The sequence below is a fragment of the Hemibagrus wyckioides genome, linkage group LG04 (genome assembly GCF_019097595.1).
Source record: "Hemibagrus wyckioides isolate EC202008001 linkage group LG04, SWU_Hwy_1.0, whole genome shotgun sequence".
Lineage (NCBI taxonomy): Eukaryota > Metazoa > Chordata > Actinopteri > Siluriformes > Bagridae > Hemibagrus > Hemibagrus wyckioides.
Window position 1 is genome coordinate 17,960,146 of NC_080713.1, and position 18,918 is coordinate 17,979,063.

Below are 18,918 nucleotides of genomic sequence, written 5' to 3' on the forward strand. Positions count from 1 at the left end.
AAAATGCTTGAGTAGTTACTCTATATTTCATAACAACACTTAATTCACGCAGTTTTTGCACATAAACAGTTTTTGCACATCAACTAGGTCTGTAACCTTAAACACTTGTTTTGCACATTACTTATCTTGTTTTCATCTAATCCTCTATATTTATTCCTTAAAACTCTGTATTTAGTATTTTCCTGCTATAGTTTGTTAAATTGTGTAATTTTTTGTTATATTTTTGTACCCTAAATTTGGGTATTTTAATATTTTTTGTTATATTCCTTCCTATTTTATCTATTACCTGTGTTTGTGGATACTGCTGGAAGCTGTGAATTTCCCTTTGGGATGAATAAAGTATCTATCTATCTATCGATCTATCGATCGATCGATCGATCGATCGATCGATCTATCTATCTATCTATCTATCTATCTATCTATCTATCTATCTATCTATCTATCTATCTATCTATCTATATAATTAAATAATTAAATAATTAAATCTGGTTTGGGGACCGTTAGCGTATGTCGGTAACCTAGCAACGCAGTTGTCTCAAAACATCTTGCAGCTGACCTACAACACGCCAAGCCTCACCGAACGGAAGTCACACCGGAACAGCTCTGTAAAGACTACAAAATGGGCGGCTCATGAGATGATGACGCTATCTATCTCAGGTTCCAGTGTAGAACCGTTTGAGATAAAGTGTCCATTGAATAGGCTGACGAAAGGAAGAAGTTCCGTCCAGATACCAAACATTTACAAAACTCTTTCTACAAGTGAAAATGGCTCTCATTCCCACTGTATATACAGATGTACCTGCTAATCCTGAGCTAAAGCTAAAACTTCAGATACATGTCTTCATAGTATAGGACACTGAAACCTTATAGGTCAGCCTCTGGTCACCCAAAAAATTTTCATCCGTTCATCTTAACAGCCGAATCCAGGTCAGAAACACAGTGGAACAAGAGTTGTTGTGGAAAGTATTACTAATCAACAGAACACACTCTGCCTGCCTTGAAGAACAAGGGGTTTCGGATGTCAGAAGATCAGACTTTATTGACGTTTACATTTCTGGCATTTGGCAGGCACCTTTATCCAGAGCGACTTACATTTTTATCTTAGTTGTATATGTTATACAACTGAGCAATTAAGGGCCTTGCTCAGGGGCCCAGCAGTGGCAGCTTGCTGGACCTGGGATTCAACCTCACAGCCTTCCAAACAGTATTCCAACACCATAACCACTAAGCTACCACATTATTGAGACACACTAATAGCAATATTTGAACAGAATAAAATAACCACCAAAAAAATGCACTCGAAAGAACTTCCAAAAGGAGATCTACTGTGCACATTCCCCCATGACTGCATCGTTAACCAACATAGTTTGATCAAATGTGATTCCACATAAGCACCTTTCCAGGATGGATCCAGGACAGTTTTGCCAGGAATGTTCACAAATGAAAGTGTTGCCAAGATTACTAAGTAAAAGTGTAATTTGGTACCAAATATACATGCCAGAGATTTATTTAGTCATTTTTGGATTGCATTTAAAGCAAAATCTGTTAATTTTCCAAATCATTTATGATCTAGCAAGTTTGTTAGGTTTTACTTGTGTGTAGAATAATTTTTGCTATCATAATACAAAAAAAGACAACCAATCAATTACAGATGAATGTATTTACAGTGAGGGGACATATACATATTGAAGCACACTTTTTTGATGTAGTGGCAAGAGTAAAACATTCCCTTCAGTCTCCCTTTCGGGAGGTGAGATGCTGCTTAATTGGTTTAAAGTCTGGTGATTGACTTAGCAAGTCTAAAACCTGATTTGTTTTGTTGGCAGTGTGTTTTTTTGGTTGAGTTTTCTGCATGATGACATTCCTCCCAATTAGATTAAATAAATTTCTCTGTAAATTGGCAGACAAAATGTTTCTTTACACTTCTGAATTTATTCTGCTGCTTCCATCATCATGAGTTGCATCAACAATAAATATCAGTGAGCTTGTTCTTGAAGCAGTCATGCAAGCCCAAGGCATGACTCTACCACCACTGTGTTTGTTTTGGATTATGAGCTGATCCGTTCTTCCTCCACACTGACTTGCCTTCACTTTGGTAGAGGTTAATCTTGGTTCCAGAGACTTTGTGGCTAAATTCTGTATTTCTTTGTAAATTCCAATCTAACCTTCTCATTCTTACTGCTGATAAGTAGTTTGCATCTTGTTGCATCTGTATGTCTGCTCTCAAAATCTTCTTTGAATGGTGGTTTGTGGTACTTTACCCCAATCCCTTTGGATGTTGTTGGTGATATGGTTGTTGATTTAGGGGCTTTCTTTACAGCTCTCACAATGTTTCTGTCATCAGCTGGGGTTATTTTCTCTTGGCCGACCTGTTCCGTGTAAGATTGTTAGTACACTTAGTGTTTATTTTTTTATTGAAACAAAAGAAATATATCACATATTCCAATATTTTCTCCTTAAAAAACAGGTGGGTTCACACAAAAGGTGCCATGTTCTAAGTTGATTAACATATCTAAATGTAAATATTTGGAAATGAAAGCTGAAATATCATTTGAGTTATCTTTATTTGTCACATATACATTAATGCACAGTGAAATTTTTTCATCGAATATCCCATCCTTGGGGGTTGGGGTCAAAGCACAAGGTCAGCCTTGATGCAGCGCCCCTGAAGCAGGGTGGGTTGGGTGCCTTGCTTAAGGGCCCAACCTTAGCAGCTTGGGGGTGCTGGTGCTTGAACCCTGATCTTCCAGGCAATGACCCAGAGCCTTAACCACTTGAGCTACCACCACCCTTTTAAGCTGTCTCAAACCCAAATGGCTTCAGTGTATAGAAAAATAAACAAAAGAACTGGCCTTGCTACACCATATTGCCAAAATATTTGGGACGTCTGCCTTTACATGCACATGAATGTAACATGAAGTTGGCCGCGATAACAGCTTCAACTCTTCTGGGAAGACTTTCCACAAGGTTCACAAGTGTGTTTATGGGAATTTTTGACCATTCCTCTAGAAGCACATTTGTGAGGTCAGGCACTGATGCTGGACGAGAAGGCCTGGCTCGCAGTCTCCGCTCTAATTCATCTCTATCTGGTTGAGGTCACGACAGAAAAGTTCCTCCACACCAAACTCGCTCATCCATGTCTTTATGGACCTTGCTTTGTGCACTGGTGTACAGTCATGTTGGAACAGGAAGGGGTCATCCCCAAAATGTTCCCACAAAGATGGGAGCATGAAATTGTACATAATGTCTTGGCATGCTGAAGCATTAAGAGTTCCTTTCACTGGGACTAAGGGGGCAAGCCCAACCTCTGAAAAACAACACCTGAATTCAATGATTTGGAGTCCCAAAACTTTTGGCAATATAGTGTATATCAATACTTTCTTTTGCAACATGTCTAAATCATGTCTATGTTTTGTACCAGTAGAGGGAGACCTAAACTGTAGTCTTTTACTTTCTACATTTGCCAATGTTTCAATATCAAAATGAAACTCTAGAAACGCAATAAAAAACTTGATCATTTTTTCGTCTTTAGCATTTACCTACTGCTTAATATGCAGCTGTCGTTCAACATTGTGAACTGGGAAGCGCTTCAGACTCGGAACCTAAAGAATTAGCCGTGATCCTTACCGGGAAGATTTAATGGCGGTCCGTATTTTCCCGTTGCCTTGGCAGCCAGAAACGTTGGCTGTAGTTGTGCTGTGTTCTTTCAGGTAATGATGGACATTCAGGAGACAGGTAAGCTAGCTTGGTGTTTTTATTTATACTTTCTATAAATACGTTAAGAAGAAAAGCTAAGGTTACTGCATTCGTAAAATGCTTGTGCTTGCATTAAATATCCGCCACAAGAGTCTTTACCAACTAGCTAGCTGACGAATTAGCATGAAGGTTAGCAAGATGTTAAGCAGACAGCAGGTTGTGTTTGTCTGTTACCTTTTTTTTTTTATTATTATTAAAGCGGAGATTAAAGGTGAAGGTCCTCATATTGTCTCCATAGGTCTGATCAGTAGAGAGGAGAATATTGTTGAGATGAGAGACTTGGATGAGGAGGAATTTGCTGTTTCAAAGTGAGTCTCTCTCTCTCTCTCTCTCTCTCTCTCTTTCTCATCTCCCCCTCTCTCTCTTTTTCTCACCCCCTCTCTCTTTCTCATCTCCCTCTCTTTCTCATCTCCCTCTCTCTCTCATCTCTCTCTCATCTCTCTCTCATCTCCCTCTCTCTCATCTCTCTCTCATCTCTCTCTCATCTCCCCCCCCTCTCTCTTTCTCATCTCCCTCTCTTTCTCATCTCTCTCTCTCTCTCTGACACACACACAGATCTTTATAATGTTTTTATTGTACTATAAAAGAAACTGATAAAAAAGGCTTAATTCTGTATCATATGTACAATGCCTTGCTTCCTTTTCAGGTCCTCAGAGGCGGACACATTGTTTGATACTGTTATTGGAAACATTGAGGATATCATAATGGGTGAGTTCTGCAGATGCTGTTGTTTGTCCTTCACTTTATTACATTTTTGCAGACCAGGCATTATGGGAAAATTTGCTGCTCCCTGTGTGCAAACTGCAATTAAGATTAAACTCTTTGTGGATGTTTTAATTTTTGTTTATTTTTTCTGATTATTTTACAGATGATGACTTCCAGAATCTTCAGCGATCCTTCATGGAGAAGTACTACCTGGAGTTTGATGACACAGAGGAGAATAAACTTATTTATACGTCAATTTTTAATGATTATGTAAGCTGTTTGATGGTAACTTGCTCATGAATTCTCTGGAGTCTGTCCTTGTAATAAATGGACTCATTGTTGATGTTCTTGTATGCATCATCAGATTGAGCTCTTGGAGAAATATCTGGAGCAACAACTGATGGAGCGCATTCCTGGGTTTAACATGAACGACTTTAATCACTCTCTTAAGTAAGTAATTGTTTATGTAAAATAATAATAATAATAATGCTTTGAATGTGTGAATGTTCTTCTTTTACTTATATCAGCTACTAATTAGCAGTAAATGTCATAGTGTAGCCTAAATTTAAAATGGTCTAAACTGATGCACAATATTTCACTGAAATTTTCATATTCATATTGCATTATTACTACTGTATTTTGTTTAAAAACCTATGCTCCTTGCTTCTTCCCTTATCTTTACTACCGAAGGCAACACAAAGAAGAAGTCTCAGGAGATATATTTGACATGCTGCTCACCTTTACAGACTTCATGGCCTTTAAAGAGATGTTCCTTGACTACAGAGCCGTAAGTGCTTTGTCAGTTCAGATATATGTGAGACATGCGGTGCTTTGCGTACGTAATTACCCGTTGAACATTGTAGAGTTCTGAAATGGATTTAATTTAATAGGTTTATATACTTATTCGCCACTTTATTGCAAACACATGTACACCTGCTCATTCATGCAATCATTTGGCAGCAGTGCATAAAATAATGCAGCTACTGGTCAAGAGCTTGAATTGAATTTCACAGAAATGTTTCATCATTGAGGTGCAGGTGTGACTTAGTGGCTATTTGTTTCACACCTCAGGTGATGGGGGTTCAATTCCTGCCCCTGCCCCATGTGTGTGGAGATGTATGCTTTCCTTGTGTTTTAAAGGTTTCCTCCCCAAGTCCAAACACATGTTGTAGGCTTATTGGCCACAACACATTGTAGTGTGTGTATTGGCACCCTGTCCAGGGTGTCCCTGACCTCATGAACCAAGTTCCCTGAGACAGACTCCTTGCTCCCTATGAGCCTATATAGTATAAGCACTACAGACATGTAGCCATGGATAAATGTATCCTTATCTTATTCACACTTCAACAATCTTCAGCTCAGATAGGCTCATAGGAGTGATCTGCTTTTATAGCTCATCTTTTCTGCTCTTCACAGCTGTAAAGAATCTGATTTATTATTATTGGTTTTTGATTACTATTTGAGTTTCTGTAGCCTTTCTGATAGCTCAGACAAGTCAAGCCAGTCTACTCTGACCTTTCTTCTGCTGCATGTTTGTATTTGTTTGCTTTTGTTTGCATTTTCCATCATTTTGTGTAAAAGCTAGAGATTATACACCTGTTCCTGGAGGGTGAATACTTATGCAAGGCCAAGCATTAACAGAGAAACCTCTGGAAGTATTTAGATGATAATATGATAGAAATATATTATCCTGTTGTTTATTTATTCTGCATTTCCAGTAAAAGATCTGAAGAAGTATTTGTTAATGCAGGAAAAGATGTAAATGACCACATGAGATGTTCATGGTCATGATTAAATGAACTTAAATAAAACATAGAAAAGCTTTTTAGGATGGAGCTTTTACAGTGCTGAACAACTTCTTTGTTGTGCAGGAGCGAGAAGGAAGAGGGCTGGACCTCAGCGCTGGCCTGGTGGTGAAGTCACTGAGATCATCCACTAACACAGCAATCGCTTCTGCCACAGGATCAGACTCTTTCTAAACCATGAAGCACTTCAGGCTTGTGTGTGTATATAATATAATGTATGTATATATAAAAAAAACCCTTGATGTCAATCCCTGACATTGTCATTTAAATTTCCTCAGCTTGTACAGCTAGATTTTTGGAGCCTAGTTTGCTGCCATATTAGCTTAGTGAATGGGACCATGAGTTTGCTTTGGTTTAATATTTAAACTTGATGTTAATAGGTCCTGCTTTTGTAGTGCTGTTCCACTCACAGTGTTTTGAAGGTTTACTCAGAGATTCAGCTTTTCTCTTTGTACTGTCCGTGATATGTTGTGTAAGGATCCTGCTACATTACAGGTCAATGTGGTGTCTGCTGCAGAAAGAGTAAAGTTGCTATTGAGAGAGTGAGCGTGTGTGTGTGTGTGTGTGTTCTAACTTTTCTACAAAATGTAATTTCATGGTTCTTTCGATATGTGGATTTCTACTCCCGGTTATATCTACTTCAAGTTATAGACAACGCCCACATGTAGATATATATATTTAAAAAACACTTTTTTTTTCTTTTTTTTTTGTTGTTGTTGTTTTTTTTTTTTTAATTATTATTATTTATTTCATGTTGATATCCTGTGTATGACCTGAATGTTTGACACACTCCTTTTTTTTGGTATGTAAATATTACTGTATGATGAAGAAGTAAATAAATGTAATAGAACTCACATCAAATATCACGAAACAGTGATAAAAAAAAATATGAATACACTTGTATTGTAAAACATACAACTTCTAAACTTCATGAAGTACATACATACATGCTTGATGAGGTGTAGAAAAAAAAATAATAAAGAGAAATTCTCATCCTTTAATAACTTTACAAGCATACAAAATAGGTTTGTTTGTAAACCAGTGAGGTTCTGTACACTTCAGCAATTATATATGAGCAAGAAAAATATCTTGAATATAGGCAAAGATATCAAACATTTCTTAATATGAGATTATATTATAGTTTTACAAGTTAAATATATTATTATTGCCTGGATTTAAATGCTTCATTTCAAGCTTTACTTATCCTAATGGTAGACAGATACATATATATAGAAATATATATATATAGAAATATGTTAGGTTTACTATAATATTTATAATAGGAAATATATAAATTTGACTATATTGAAGATATATCAACTTGACTTAAGATGTAAGATGTAATCTGTTGCAATATAATAGCACAAAAATGCTAAGACATGCCAGTAAGGTTCATCATGATCTCCTTTTGGTCATGGTAAGAATTCAGTAGGAGTCCCTTGTTAGAGAACAAGCACTGAGGCAGCGTGTCTCTACACAGGAACAGTAGCCATAGCTGCATTTCCTCCATCACCCTTCCACTCCATGAAAGCAAAGACGGTGCTGGAAATATAAATCCCCATCACAAAACTGGCAAAAAACTGAAAGACAAAATACATGCGGATTAAAACCCACATCCAGGCTTGAGTCACTGTGCTTTTATGCTTTCTTGGACTTGATAAATGATAAATTGTATAAAACAGTATGAAATGCAGTTTTTTTTCTAACTGTTACAAATTAGTTTTTATAGATTTGACCTTTTTGTCACTATTGAGATGGCAAGGAAATTATACCCATGTCATGTGTTTCTCAGTTCTTTGTATGGACTTTGACCAGGCTTGGTATAAAAACTCAACTTTTTAAAAGTGCCATAAACGCATGTGTACTGCTCTATAAACCTTCCCTGTTGTATAAAGCCCTCATTTTGTAACCCTAAGTGCTTACTGTGGCAGATTTGGCTACTGGCCTTTAGTGCATTAAAATGCACCACAAAGTCACCAAAACGATGTACACTGGCATAGACTGTTTATTGGAAAGATAAACACCGTTCCTGCAAAAGGTATTCGCTCAATTAATTTTAATGATAGTGAACAGATAATAGTTTATCGATGCTGATTGGTTATTGCAAAACCCGTATCATATGATTTACATCATTTCCCTAGTCATCAACCCTCTCAGTGACCCTCGTGCCCTGTGAATGGAGCCATCTCTGAAGAGACCATTCCCCTCAGGACTGAAACGTTTCATCATGTGATAAAGAAGAACTTTGGGGGAAAACGATAGTAAATGATAGCATGATAGTAAAGCACTTCACTTACCGCAGATGCTGCCATGTGATCAAACGTAAAACCTCTGAAGAGATTCACTGAAACTGCGTTTGCCAGGAAGGCTGTGAGATACAGGACGCTTGCAACTCCATAAAACACTAGCAGCTAAGAGAATGAAGAGAAAAGAAGGAACGTTGTATATTATATATGATGCAGTAGTCACAGGTTTACTTTGCTTTGTTTGATAACACAGAATAATAGATTACACTATCACTCCAGTAAAACATCCACATACCACTAGAGGCCAGGGTATGGAGGACAGTTTCTGCCTCATACCCAAGATGAGCATGATGTAGAGCACAACACTGAGGATCCACAGGGTTATGCTCACAAACAACACCCAGCCATAGGCAGACACAAGCCAGTAGGCAGCACTGGAGACAAGAGCCCACACCAACAGGCCAAAAATCTACAGGAAGAAAATCATTTAAATATCTATACAATAAAAATGAATAATTGAACATTCTGTGTATTCTGTTAGTTATAGGGATTATAAACATTTTTTATTAAACATAATTGAAAATGTGAACTTTTTTTTATTATAATTACTGCTTAACCATTTCCTGATGCCATGAACCCTAGGAGTGAATCAGGAATAAAATCCCCGGACATACTCATACACCCATGAGGCAATTCATCTTAATAAAGTTAAACCTACTGGCATGTTTTTGGTAGTTGAAAGGAAACCAGAGAACCCAGTGGAAGCCCACATGTACACAGGGAAAACATGAACAGACACTGCAAGCCTAAGCATTTTCCCAGTAAGCCTAAGTTCCTATATAGAATTCATTTTCTGCACACATCTATAAAGACAGGGCAAGTCTTTTTTCCTAGGATTCTGAAAACAACAAATCACACTGTGAAGTTTCTCTGCGATTAAATAGTAAAAGCATGGGTTCTAGTTGAATGCAGTGTTTGGATTTATTCCTGTTTTTGTCTTACTTTAAATAGAGAAGGCTTTCAGATTCAATTAAAAATTTTATTTGTCATATACACAGTACAACGTGGTGAAATGTCATAAAAAATAGAGTCAAAATAGAATAAATTATACATTTATGTACATTAATATATAAAGGCTATAATATGTAAAATAAACAAATAAACAAATAATAAATAAATAATACATAAATAAATAATAGATAGATAGATAGATAGATAGATAGATAGATAGATAGATAGATAGATAGATAGATAGATAGATAGATAGATAGATAGATAGATAGATAAAAAAAATAAAAAACTCAGCTAAAGAGCTAAAGGAATGCTGAAGAGGATATAAAAAATATAAAAAAAATATTGTTTCTAAAAAAAAGATACTACTCTGTGTTCTTTACTATATGTTTTTTTTACCTTCAGTAACTTAATTAAGTTTAAGGTGCATTTGGTTTATGAAAGCTTTACTCTAAAGTCGATTTATGATCCATTTGTTCCATGTTTCCTATTTAAAGATAAGAGCAGCACCCCAGCAGCATGTAATAGTTCAGTTTTATATTATTTTGTTTCTGAGAGTGTTCTGTCCACATAAATTCAGCATTTTTTACAGGATAGAAAAAAGTTCCAGGTTAAATCCTGATGCATAACCCTATGCATTAATGCATTAATGTCTTAAGGTTCTGTAAGTAAACATGACTTAAAATCACATATCCAGTGATACATTTGTCATTACCCTAATAACCTGATTATTGTGGCCACTATTACTTTGTATTCTATCACTATCTGCTTAAGTGTTTCCAATAACATGGTTTAGTACAATGCACATCTTTTAGCCAGATCAATTATTAATTTATAAAATGGTCTCAGCTTGCTGTTGGTGGCATGAACCGGCATATTGAAAGGGAATGACACCTGAGATCTGGCAAACATGACCACAAACAGCCCTGAGGATTGGAACTAAGGGCAGGCACAACAAGAAGAACAACAACAACACCATCATCATTATCATCATAGACACTGTACTTGATAATTAGTACAATCCTGCACAACAAGGAGGAAAGCAGAAGTTATATGAAGCTAGCTTTGGGTCAAACAGACATGTTATATCATTCAATTCATTGTTCATTGTTGGATTTAAGGAAGTTCAAGAAATAGTAGAAACAGAAACATACTGCATCATTTCACTTGAATGACCAAGGTACCTAATAAAATGTGGAATTGCTGTAACACTGTAATCATGTAATATCTCATGCACATTAAACCAGATTACAGAATAAAGTTAGTTTTACTATAATTAGATAAGTGTGGAAACAGTTGCATAAGTTGTGACAGAAGTATATCATGACACGATATCATACGTACGAGTGCGTACCTGATCGTCTCAGCAACAAACATTTTATAACTGTGGGTTAGAAATCTCTGTATAAATCTCACACAATATTAACAGGATAAGCTTCATCCTAGTTAGCCAGGTTTAAGAAACTAATTCCGATTATAATTTCTGATCCTGATTGAAATAACAAGACAAATGAAGATAGCTTGTTGAATCCTTGGAGGACTTGCTGAGACATTATTAAGATCAACCATGCATGGCCAAAGCAGATGGCAGACGGGAAGGAGAAAGTGTAAATGAGACAAATGAAAGAGTGTAAGATAACAAAAGACACCTTGTGTCAAACTGAACAACCAAGCAAAAACAAAATTACACATTATATTACTGACTGTCATTTTTTACAACTTACAATCTCCACCAGAAGAAGTACCCCTGGCATGCTCTTAATGAAGTTCAAGTCAAAAGACACGTTCATGACTTGCACGGGACCTGTCTGAGACTGAGAGGAGCTGGTCTGTGTGTTCACCTTCCCAGGAAAATCCGCCATGTCAATATATTCCAAACACGGAGACCTTGTGAACTAGGTAATGTTACCTATTCACAACAGAAGAAAGAGTATGAAAAAAAAAAACCAAGCAATATTCACAGATCCAGCCAATGAAGGATCTTCCTAGCAACACTATCCAAACAGACAGGTGCCGTATGATACCTGCTCTCTCTCTCTCTCTCTCTCTCTCTCTCTCACTCTGTCACATGCACACACACACACTCTCTGTCATCTTCTTCACTTTTCATGTGTAATAGCATTTTCTTGTGTACATAGGGCTTGTCAAGAGTTACTAAATAACTTTATCACATGACCTAAATTAAACAAATACCTGACAGTGTTGCCCAAAGAATAAATAATGAATAGATAAACACACACACACACACACACAAAAAAGAGAACCATTATTGGGAATACTTGATAACTGGTGTACATATAAATGCAAAGTCCATTCAGGATTTTTTTGTAGTAAAACATTCAAAGTAAAATTGTTCTGTTCTGTTCCCTTTGTTATATTCTCCAAGAAAACTACAGCATATTGTGGTTTGACTGTCAAAAGCAAGTCATTTTGATTTACAAGGCACATTTGAAGGTAACAGTGCTGGACTGTAAAATCAAGTTCATACACTCATTTTCTGTACCACTTATCCTACACAGGGTCATGCGGAGCCTAGCGCCTAAGCAAGAAGACTCGGGGGGCCACACACACCCATTCACATTCGCATGGTATATACAATCCGATTTGTGTGTGTGTGTGTGTGTATAGAAGACTGATTAAAGTAGTAAATGAGCTACAACTGGCCTCTGTTTAGGGTTATGACTCCTAACCTGTATGACTTGACTCAGCACTGCTTAAGCGCTTAATCAACCATCAGTCAAAACATTTTTTTAACACAGACACAATAATTTTGTTGGAGTTAAGGGAATGGCTAATATCTGGCTCCAATCTTATCTGACTGACTGCTATCAGTTTGTAAATGTTATTGTGACGTTTCTATGTATACATAAGTAAGGTTTGGCAAATTTTCTTTGTCTTTTGCAACATATGTAGATAACATTACCAGGGTGGGTTATTTCTTCTCAGAAACTTTGCTAAGATAATCAATTTAATGATGTTATGGGATGTAAAACGTTCATTGTTTTACCAGAATAGTGTGGTTGCAATGTGGTAGCTCTTAGTTGTCTGGATGTTCCAGAAGGTGGAAGTTTGTGATAGTTTTTAGCAGCCAGAGTCCTCAATAGATCAAGAAATTTAATGACACAACTCTAAATAATTAATTCACCTTATACATAAACTTCTCACAGCACTTGAGTGATTTACCATGCCTTGATTAAAAGATATTAGTTGTTTATCAGTACTAATCAGTCCCCAGCTACTGAGTAGCCTTTCAGTTAGTGTTCATGGGCACAGAGAGTTATATGATCTTGAAAAAGCATCTATGGTGCTCCATTCCTGCTCCGTTATCGCAAATTCAAATTAAAATTTTATTCATCACATACATAACCACAGTCCAACATGCAGTGAAATGCTTTTTTGACTGTCCATTTCATTAAAAATCTGAATATATCTAGAACTTTCTGCATTTGTACATATTTGTGGATAATCATCTGGATACTGGATACTGAATGCTGCACTTTTTAAAGGCTGCTGTAATCAAAACACAGTATTCCTATCCAAACACCAAACACCCATTCCAATTCCAAAACATTCCAATCCAAACACCCAGGATTCCTATTCACAATATGCTCATACTGAACAGACGTTGAACACATTTAGTATCTACAGGGACTTTTCTGCCTAGAAGTGATACAAATGGCTTCTCAGGCTGCTGCAAGCTCCAACGAGACTCTAAAAAAAAGATCTCAAAAAAATGTTGTCATCGCGTTCCCTACAGTGCAATGGATGCCCAAACATACTTTATAAAGTTGTGGACCATTTCCACCATTTTCACTAGTCAGGGACGCCCTCTGTTGGTTTGTCATTTACAAATACAACTGAGGTGAAAATATAGAGGACAGAGATATGTAAATCCCTTTGGTGCAGAAAAGAGAAAAGGAAAAAAAGCTTAAAGTATTTAATCTAAAGAAGTCTGGTGAAGACATAGGTTTTGATTTGGTGGTGTTGGATAGCGTGATTGTTTTCCCAGTCTCCAGTGGTGCAGAAAGAGAATTTTGGGTTACAGTGATGTTCGTAAAACTTCTTTATTTGCAGCCAAATGGCAAGACAGTACTTAGCTCATTTTCATCCACATGACTTCTCAAATCTCTTCCCACACAAAAATATCTCTAGGGAAAATGAACGCAAGCAATCCAGGATGAATAAACATTACTCTTACTCAAATACATAAGCCTAATGAAAACAATACATTTATATATATCCTACATCAGTACAAATAAATTGAAAACAAATGTTTTGAACATGAATAACTTCAAATACATATATTAAATAGTTATTTAATGCAACTTAAAAATGTAATGTTACAATCAAAAAGATAAAATCTAGAGATACAACAATTTGTTAGCTGGTCTGAATACTAAGTAATCAAGCAAGACATTGAGAAAGTTGAAAGTACAGTTCAGTTATTCCCACTATCTTGGCAAAATCATTCAGAATGAGCTCACTGATTCTATTAGTCCTAAAATATTCAGCAGCATAGTAACAAATATTAAGACCTCCAAATCATCTTTTACCTTGGAACTGGACCCTGACATTAGCAACAAAAAAGCAAATGTCAGTCATTTTCCGCTTGTAAAATTGTATGAAACACTTGAGCTAAAAGCATACTTACTGCTGCTCTTAAAACCATTGGTCTTGCTTCAGTCTGGTTTAATTTCAAAGCGGCTAGCACAGCTGATCATACCATTTGTGGGCAGTAGGGGACAGTCCTACAACAATGGAGCCAACATGAAGGACAAATGTAAAGTAGTTCAATGTTGCCATGAAATGGGGCACCCAGTGAGTCATGCATATAGATAAACATAAAAGATTTTCAGATGTTAAAATGACAAGATGTGTTTCAGTCAGTAGTGGCTGGTCTATAGGGGCCCCCTTAAAGTTAGCCAGAGAAGACTGCTACTTTAACACATTAACAATAATTATATATTTTAATAATGAAATAAAATCATTTGGTTTGGTTGCAATGTGGTAGCTCTTGGTTGTCTGGATGTTCCAGTAGGTGGAAAGTCGTGACAGTTTGCAGCAGCCTCAGGAGATCAAGACATTTTATGACACAACTCTAATTTATTCACCTTATCTTGTCTCACAGTAAAATTCTCACAGTACTTGAGTGATCCAACATGAAGGACAAATGTAAAGTAGTTCAATGTTGCCATGTGGCAATGAAATGGGGCACCCCGTGAGTCATGTATATAGATAAACATAGAAGATTTCCAGATGTTAAAATGACAAGATGTGTTTTAGTCAGTGGCTTCCGGTCAATAGGGGCCCCCTTAATGTTAGCCAGAGAAGACTGCTACTTTAACACGTTAACAATAATTATAACATAATAATGTTAATATAATTATTAACAATAATTATTTAGTCGTACTATTCTACTGTTAGTCATATTCTCATTTATTTAAAATAAAAAAAAATCAAATCTTTATTTCGTTAATTTGTGTGTGTGTGTGTGTGTGTGTGTGTGTGTGTGTGTGCGTCGCCGGACAACGAGTGTGTAAAATTTATGTGACTTGAGGATGAGCTCTGATTGTTTCACATTTTCCTGAACCCGCCCACTTTTGTTGTTAGCGAATCAATATTGTTTTTATATATTTGGCCTCATGTGATTGGATCGTTCTCAACGAGTCTCATTAGCAGCAGGTTTTCAGTTAACGGAGAGGTGGTGAGTAATGTAGAGTGTTGCCAGATTGGGCGGGTCCCCGCATAATTGGGCTCCTTTTGGTCACGTCTTACCGGAAAAAAATGCATTGGGGCTGGTTGATAAAATTTGGGCTAGTTTGTGATGCAACTGGCGGGTTTTTGTTTTGATATTTTATTGATGATTTATTATTTTATTTGATATTAACATGATATTTTTATTCATTTTCCATTAAAACTAACATTACAATCAGAGGGTTGTTGTACTCGTTAAGCCAATATGACAAAGTTATTAGCAAAGCTGTGGTTTTATCATAATTATGCCAAAGTCGGGGAAATATATAAAGTCCTACCGATATATAAATTCCGATATATGGGAGAGCGACCCGTTGTATATATTATAAAATATATATAGTTATATAAATATATATAGTTGTATATGTTATTATATATATATATATATATATATATATATATATATATATATATATATATATATATATATATATTACAGGTAACTAACGTAGCGTGTGTGTGTGTGTGTGTGTGTGTAAATAGTTCCCATTGCACTAACCCATTTGTTTTGGGTTTTCTGTTTGTTATTGTATTAGTTATCACAGTATGCATTTGGGGCTGCTATTTTTTTTTAAATGGGTTTTAAGCTGTAGTTGGGATGGAAATCTTCAGTCCAATTTGGCAAACACTGAATGTAGAAGCAAGCGAAATATCTCGAGATAAAAGAAAATTCGGTTACATCTTTACAAAAAAAATACCTTTCACAAGAGAATTAAGACTTTTCTGAGAAATAGCATGACCCAGGAGAGGCTGAACGCATTGGCCATGCTGTCAATGAAAAAGAGACTGGTGACTGACATGACTGACTTTAAACAGAAGCTCATTGAGAAATTTGCAAGCCAGAAAGAAAGGAGAGCAAAATTTCTTTTCAGATAGTGCTACTGGCCTGTGATCAGGCAACTTTCCAGTGTGTGTGTGTGTGTGTGTGTGTCTTTAGTGATTACCTTCATTACTGATAATAAACCCACATTGAATTCAAATTCACTGATTCATAGTACATTTATTGCATGCTTTAACAGTTGACTGTAACAGTAACATTTTTAATATTTTATCTTAGCAGTAATGATACATAATCACCTGATAAATGACTATTTACAGTCCTGCATTGCTAAGAGTTTGATTTTAAGGTCATCACTGGTTTTAGTTCAGCAATAGCTGAAAACAGTGCCTTTCTCAATTGAAAGGTAGCATCAGTTTTAGTTTAATTTAGATTAGTTGCTGGTCTAGTTTCAAAGAAATCAAAATAACTTTTTATATATCCATCAATAACATAATTATATTGCATAGATTTATGAAACGATATAACTGTTTACCTCAGAGTTTCTTAAGCACCATTCTAGGGACTACTTGTTCTGTGTAGTTTAAAATGTTCTCAAGCCTCATCACACTGCGCTAATTCATTACAGGCTTCATAATTAGCTTAACATTTGACAGCCGGAGGAGGGCTAAAGCCAACATTACGTAAGCTAAGACTAATTTCTTAAAGTGGTGGGTTGCAACTACAGACATTCTTTGAGTGGGACCAAGATCAAATTAAATGTAAATTAAATTATGCCTACTTTTATATGATAATAGACATGTTTGTTTTTTCTTGTATTCCCCTCTTCTGCTTCGCTTTTCTTCAGCAGACAATTGTTTCCCAGCTTCACACAGCAGCTAAGGTTTCTTAAGCATCCTGACTAAAGTCATTTCTCTTTAGTTATCGGACAAATATATAATATAATTAATGCATAACTACAATGATAGTAGGCACTTGTCATAATAAATGAAAGGCAAAAAGTCAATCTGTTCATTTAGATCTAAAACACCTCCTGAAGCTGTAAACCTGAAGCTGTAAATACTTATTTTAATCTAATAAATAAAATGTTTTTGATAAAAATATAAATATATCATGTAATTGTTATACATATAGAGTTAAATAGCTTCTGCCTCCCTGCCATTCATTTTCTATCTATCTATCTATCTATCTATCTATCTATCTATCTATCTATCTATCTATCTATAGAGTCTGGGACATGACAAATAAGCAATAAGTAGTGATGAGTACTAGTTTTTGAAACTGTAAATTTTAATAGAAATACAGAAAAAAAATTTTTAGATGAAAATATGGTTCTCACTAATAATTAGACAGTGAATCTTTTAATGAATTTTATTTCTTGTAAGATCTTACAGTAAAATAAGAGTTCAAACACACTGTAGCGCAATATAGGTATGGGGGAAAGGGAAAGGGGATAGTGAATATTTTGAACTATTTAAATTTGTAATACAAATGCTTTAATGTCTTAATAAAAAAAATAATCATACACACAGTATTATCTCCAATAAAGTTTTATATCACCATTCCTGTGTTGTATGATGTTAAAAGAAAGGTGGGAGCATCTAAGAAAGAGAAAGTAGTAGTCTGAGAAATAGTAATTAAATAAAAACTCAATTTACATTCACATTTACATTCTACTACATAGTGGAAGAACAATTGCATAATCTCCGTTCTACAAATGGCAATTACTGTGTCAACATGCTTTCCCCACACACACAGACTCAGACAGGCTAAATAGCAGTAGTGTCTAGACACTGCACCTCTGGTGTCTCTGGAATTAGTAAATAGTTCAGTAAGTGGACTTCAAAGAAAGTAAGACACTAAGGAACAAAAAACATGGTGTGTGTGGGTGTGGGTGTGTGTTGGTCAGTGGATTAGTTGTGTCTATGCATTCTATAGGCAAAATAGACTGATTAACCCTAGATTCTTTACTGCATACCTGTACTCACGAGTACTCTTTGACTCTGTATGTATTGTGTGTATCTGTATTAGATTGGAGGTTGGTTATTTCATCCCATGTGAGAGAGAAGGTGTGAATGTAGGCCACATTAATGATGATAAAAAATTAATCTTCAGTATCATTATGGACTAATAAACCATGATAAAGTAAACAGAGCAGAGTAGAGTGACTGAGTCTCCAACATCTGGAACAACAGAATAGTTTAGCTTGGACCTTACTGACATAAGTCTGGAAATGCTTCAGATTATGAGCAATATTCCTATGAACTGTGTAGGAGCCTTTTACACACGTGTGTCACAAAAGAAAAATGAATCAGGGTGGGAAATGACAGCAAGAAATCCCATCGCTTTCCCGAAAGCCTGACTGGCTCAGCATTCCATGGATCAGCTTCACACACAGACACAAATGTCAGTGTTTCTCTACCACCTCTGCCTGGGTGGAGTAGGGTGTTATCCACCACCCCCAGTGACTATGTCAGTGAGGACAGAGGTCGCTCTGTGCATCAGCTCCAATCCAGCAATCTAACAGCAAGGTGCTAATCCACTGACTGGAGAGGTCAGTTCTCCAATCTATTTACAACCCAGACAATACATGTGTAAAGCTTTATTTTTGGTAAGCGTAACTTAATTGCTTAGAGTGACTAAAAATTCCGTTGAGACAGCGTAGTGGAATTTGAATATAACTAAGGTGTCAGATGTTTCTTTTCAGCCTCCACTTGCTAACCTTTTGACCTTTGATTTATCACATTCAGACTTTCATTAGGCAATGTATCATTCGGCTGAGCCGGAGAACGCACAAAGAAAATAAAGACGTATGTCTCGGATCTATGTGCAGCATAAACAACAGAATTCACACTTGAATTGA

General features: G+C 36.1%; 2 protein-coding genes across 2 annotated transcripts; one reads left to right on the top strand and one right to left on the bottom strand.

Annotated features, from left to right (window-relative positions):
* Nucleotides 1-3,467: 3,467 nt before the first annotated feature.
* On the top strand, nt 3,468-7,036 carry arl2bp (ADP-ribosylation factor-like 2 binding protein). The gene is made up of 7 exons (XM_058388183.1): nt 3,468-3,735; nt 3,995-4,064; nt 4,403-4,464; nt 4,625-4,731; nt 4,826-4,911; nt 5,152-5,248; nt 6,333-7,036. The coding sequence occupies exons 1-7, from the start codon at nt 3,714-3,716 to the stop codon at nt 6,438-6,440; spliced, it is 552 nt and encodes a 183-aa protein (XP_058244166.1). The 5' UTR covers nt 3,468-3,713; the 3' UTR covers nt 6,441-7,036.
* A 161-nt stretch (nt 7,037-7,197) lies between these two features.
* pllp (plasmolipin) lies at nt 7,198-11,616 on the bottom strand. Its single transcript, XM_058388184.1, has 4 exons — nt 11,248-11,616; nt 8,808-8,981; nt 8,564-8,677; nt 7,198-7,846 (listed from the first exon to the last, which is right to left on the bottom strand). The coding sequence occupies exons 1-4, from the start codon at nt 11,383-11,385 to the stop codon at nt 7,739-7,741; spliced, it is 534 nt and encodes a 177-aa protein (XP_058244167.1). The 5' UTR covers nt 11,386-11,616; the 3' UTR covers nt 7,198-7,738.
* Nucleotides 11,617-18,918: the final 7,302 nt, after the last annotated feature.

What these genes read in the sequence shown, in the direction of transcription:
- arl2bp (XM_058388183.1), top strand. Translation starts at nt 3,714, where the DNA reads ATGATGGACATTCAGGAGACAG. An exon ending in GAGGAATTTGCTGTTTCAAA is followed by an intron (nt 4,065 to 4,402) that starts GTGAGTCTCTCT and finishes CTTCCTTTTCAG; the next exon opens with GTCCTCAGAGGCGGACACAT. An exon ending in TGTTCCTTGACTACAGAGCC is followed by an intron (nt 5,249 to 6,332) that starts GTAAGTGCTTTG and finishes TTTGTTGTGCAG; the next exon opens with GAGCGAGAAGGAAGAGGGCT.
- pllp (XM_058388184.1), bottom strand. Translation starts at nt 11,385, where the DNA reads ATGGCGGATTTTCCTGGGAAGGTGAACACACAGACCAGCTCCTCTCAG. An exon ending in TACTTCTTCTGGTGGAGATT is followed by an intron (nt 8,982 to 11,247) that starts GTAAGTTGTAAA and finishes TTCTTCCTGTAG; the next exon opens with ATTTTTGGCCTGTTGGTGTG. An exon ending in ATCACATGGCAGCATCTGCG is followed by an intron (nt 7,847 to 8,563) that starts GTAAGTGAAGTG and finishes TTTGTCTTTCAG; the next exon opens with TTTTTTGCCAGTTTTGTGAT.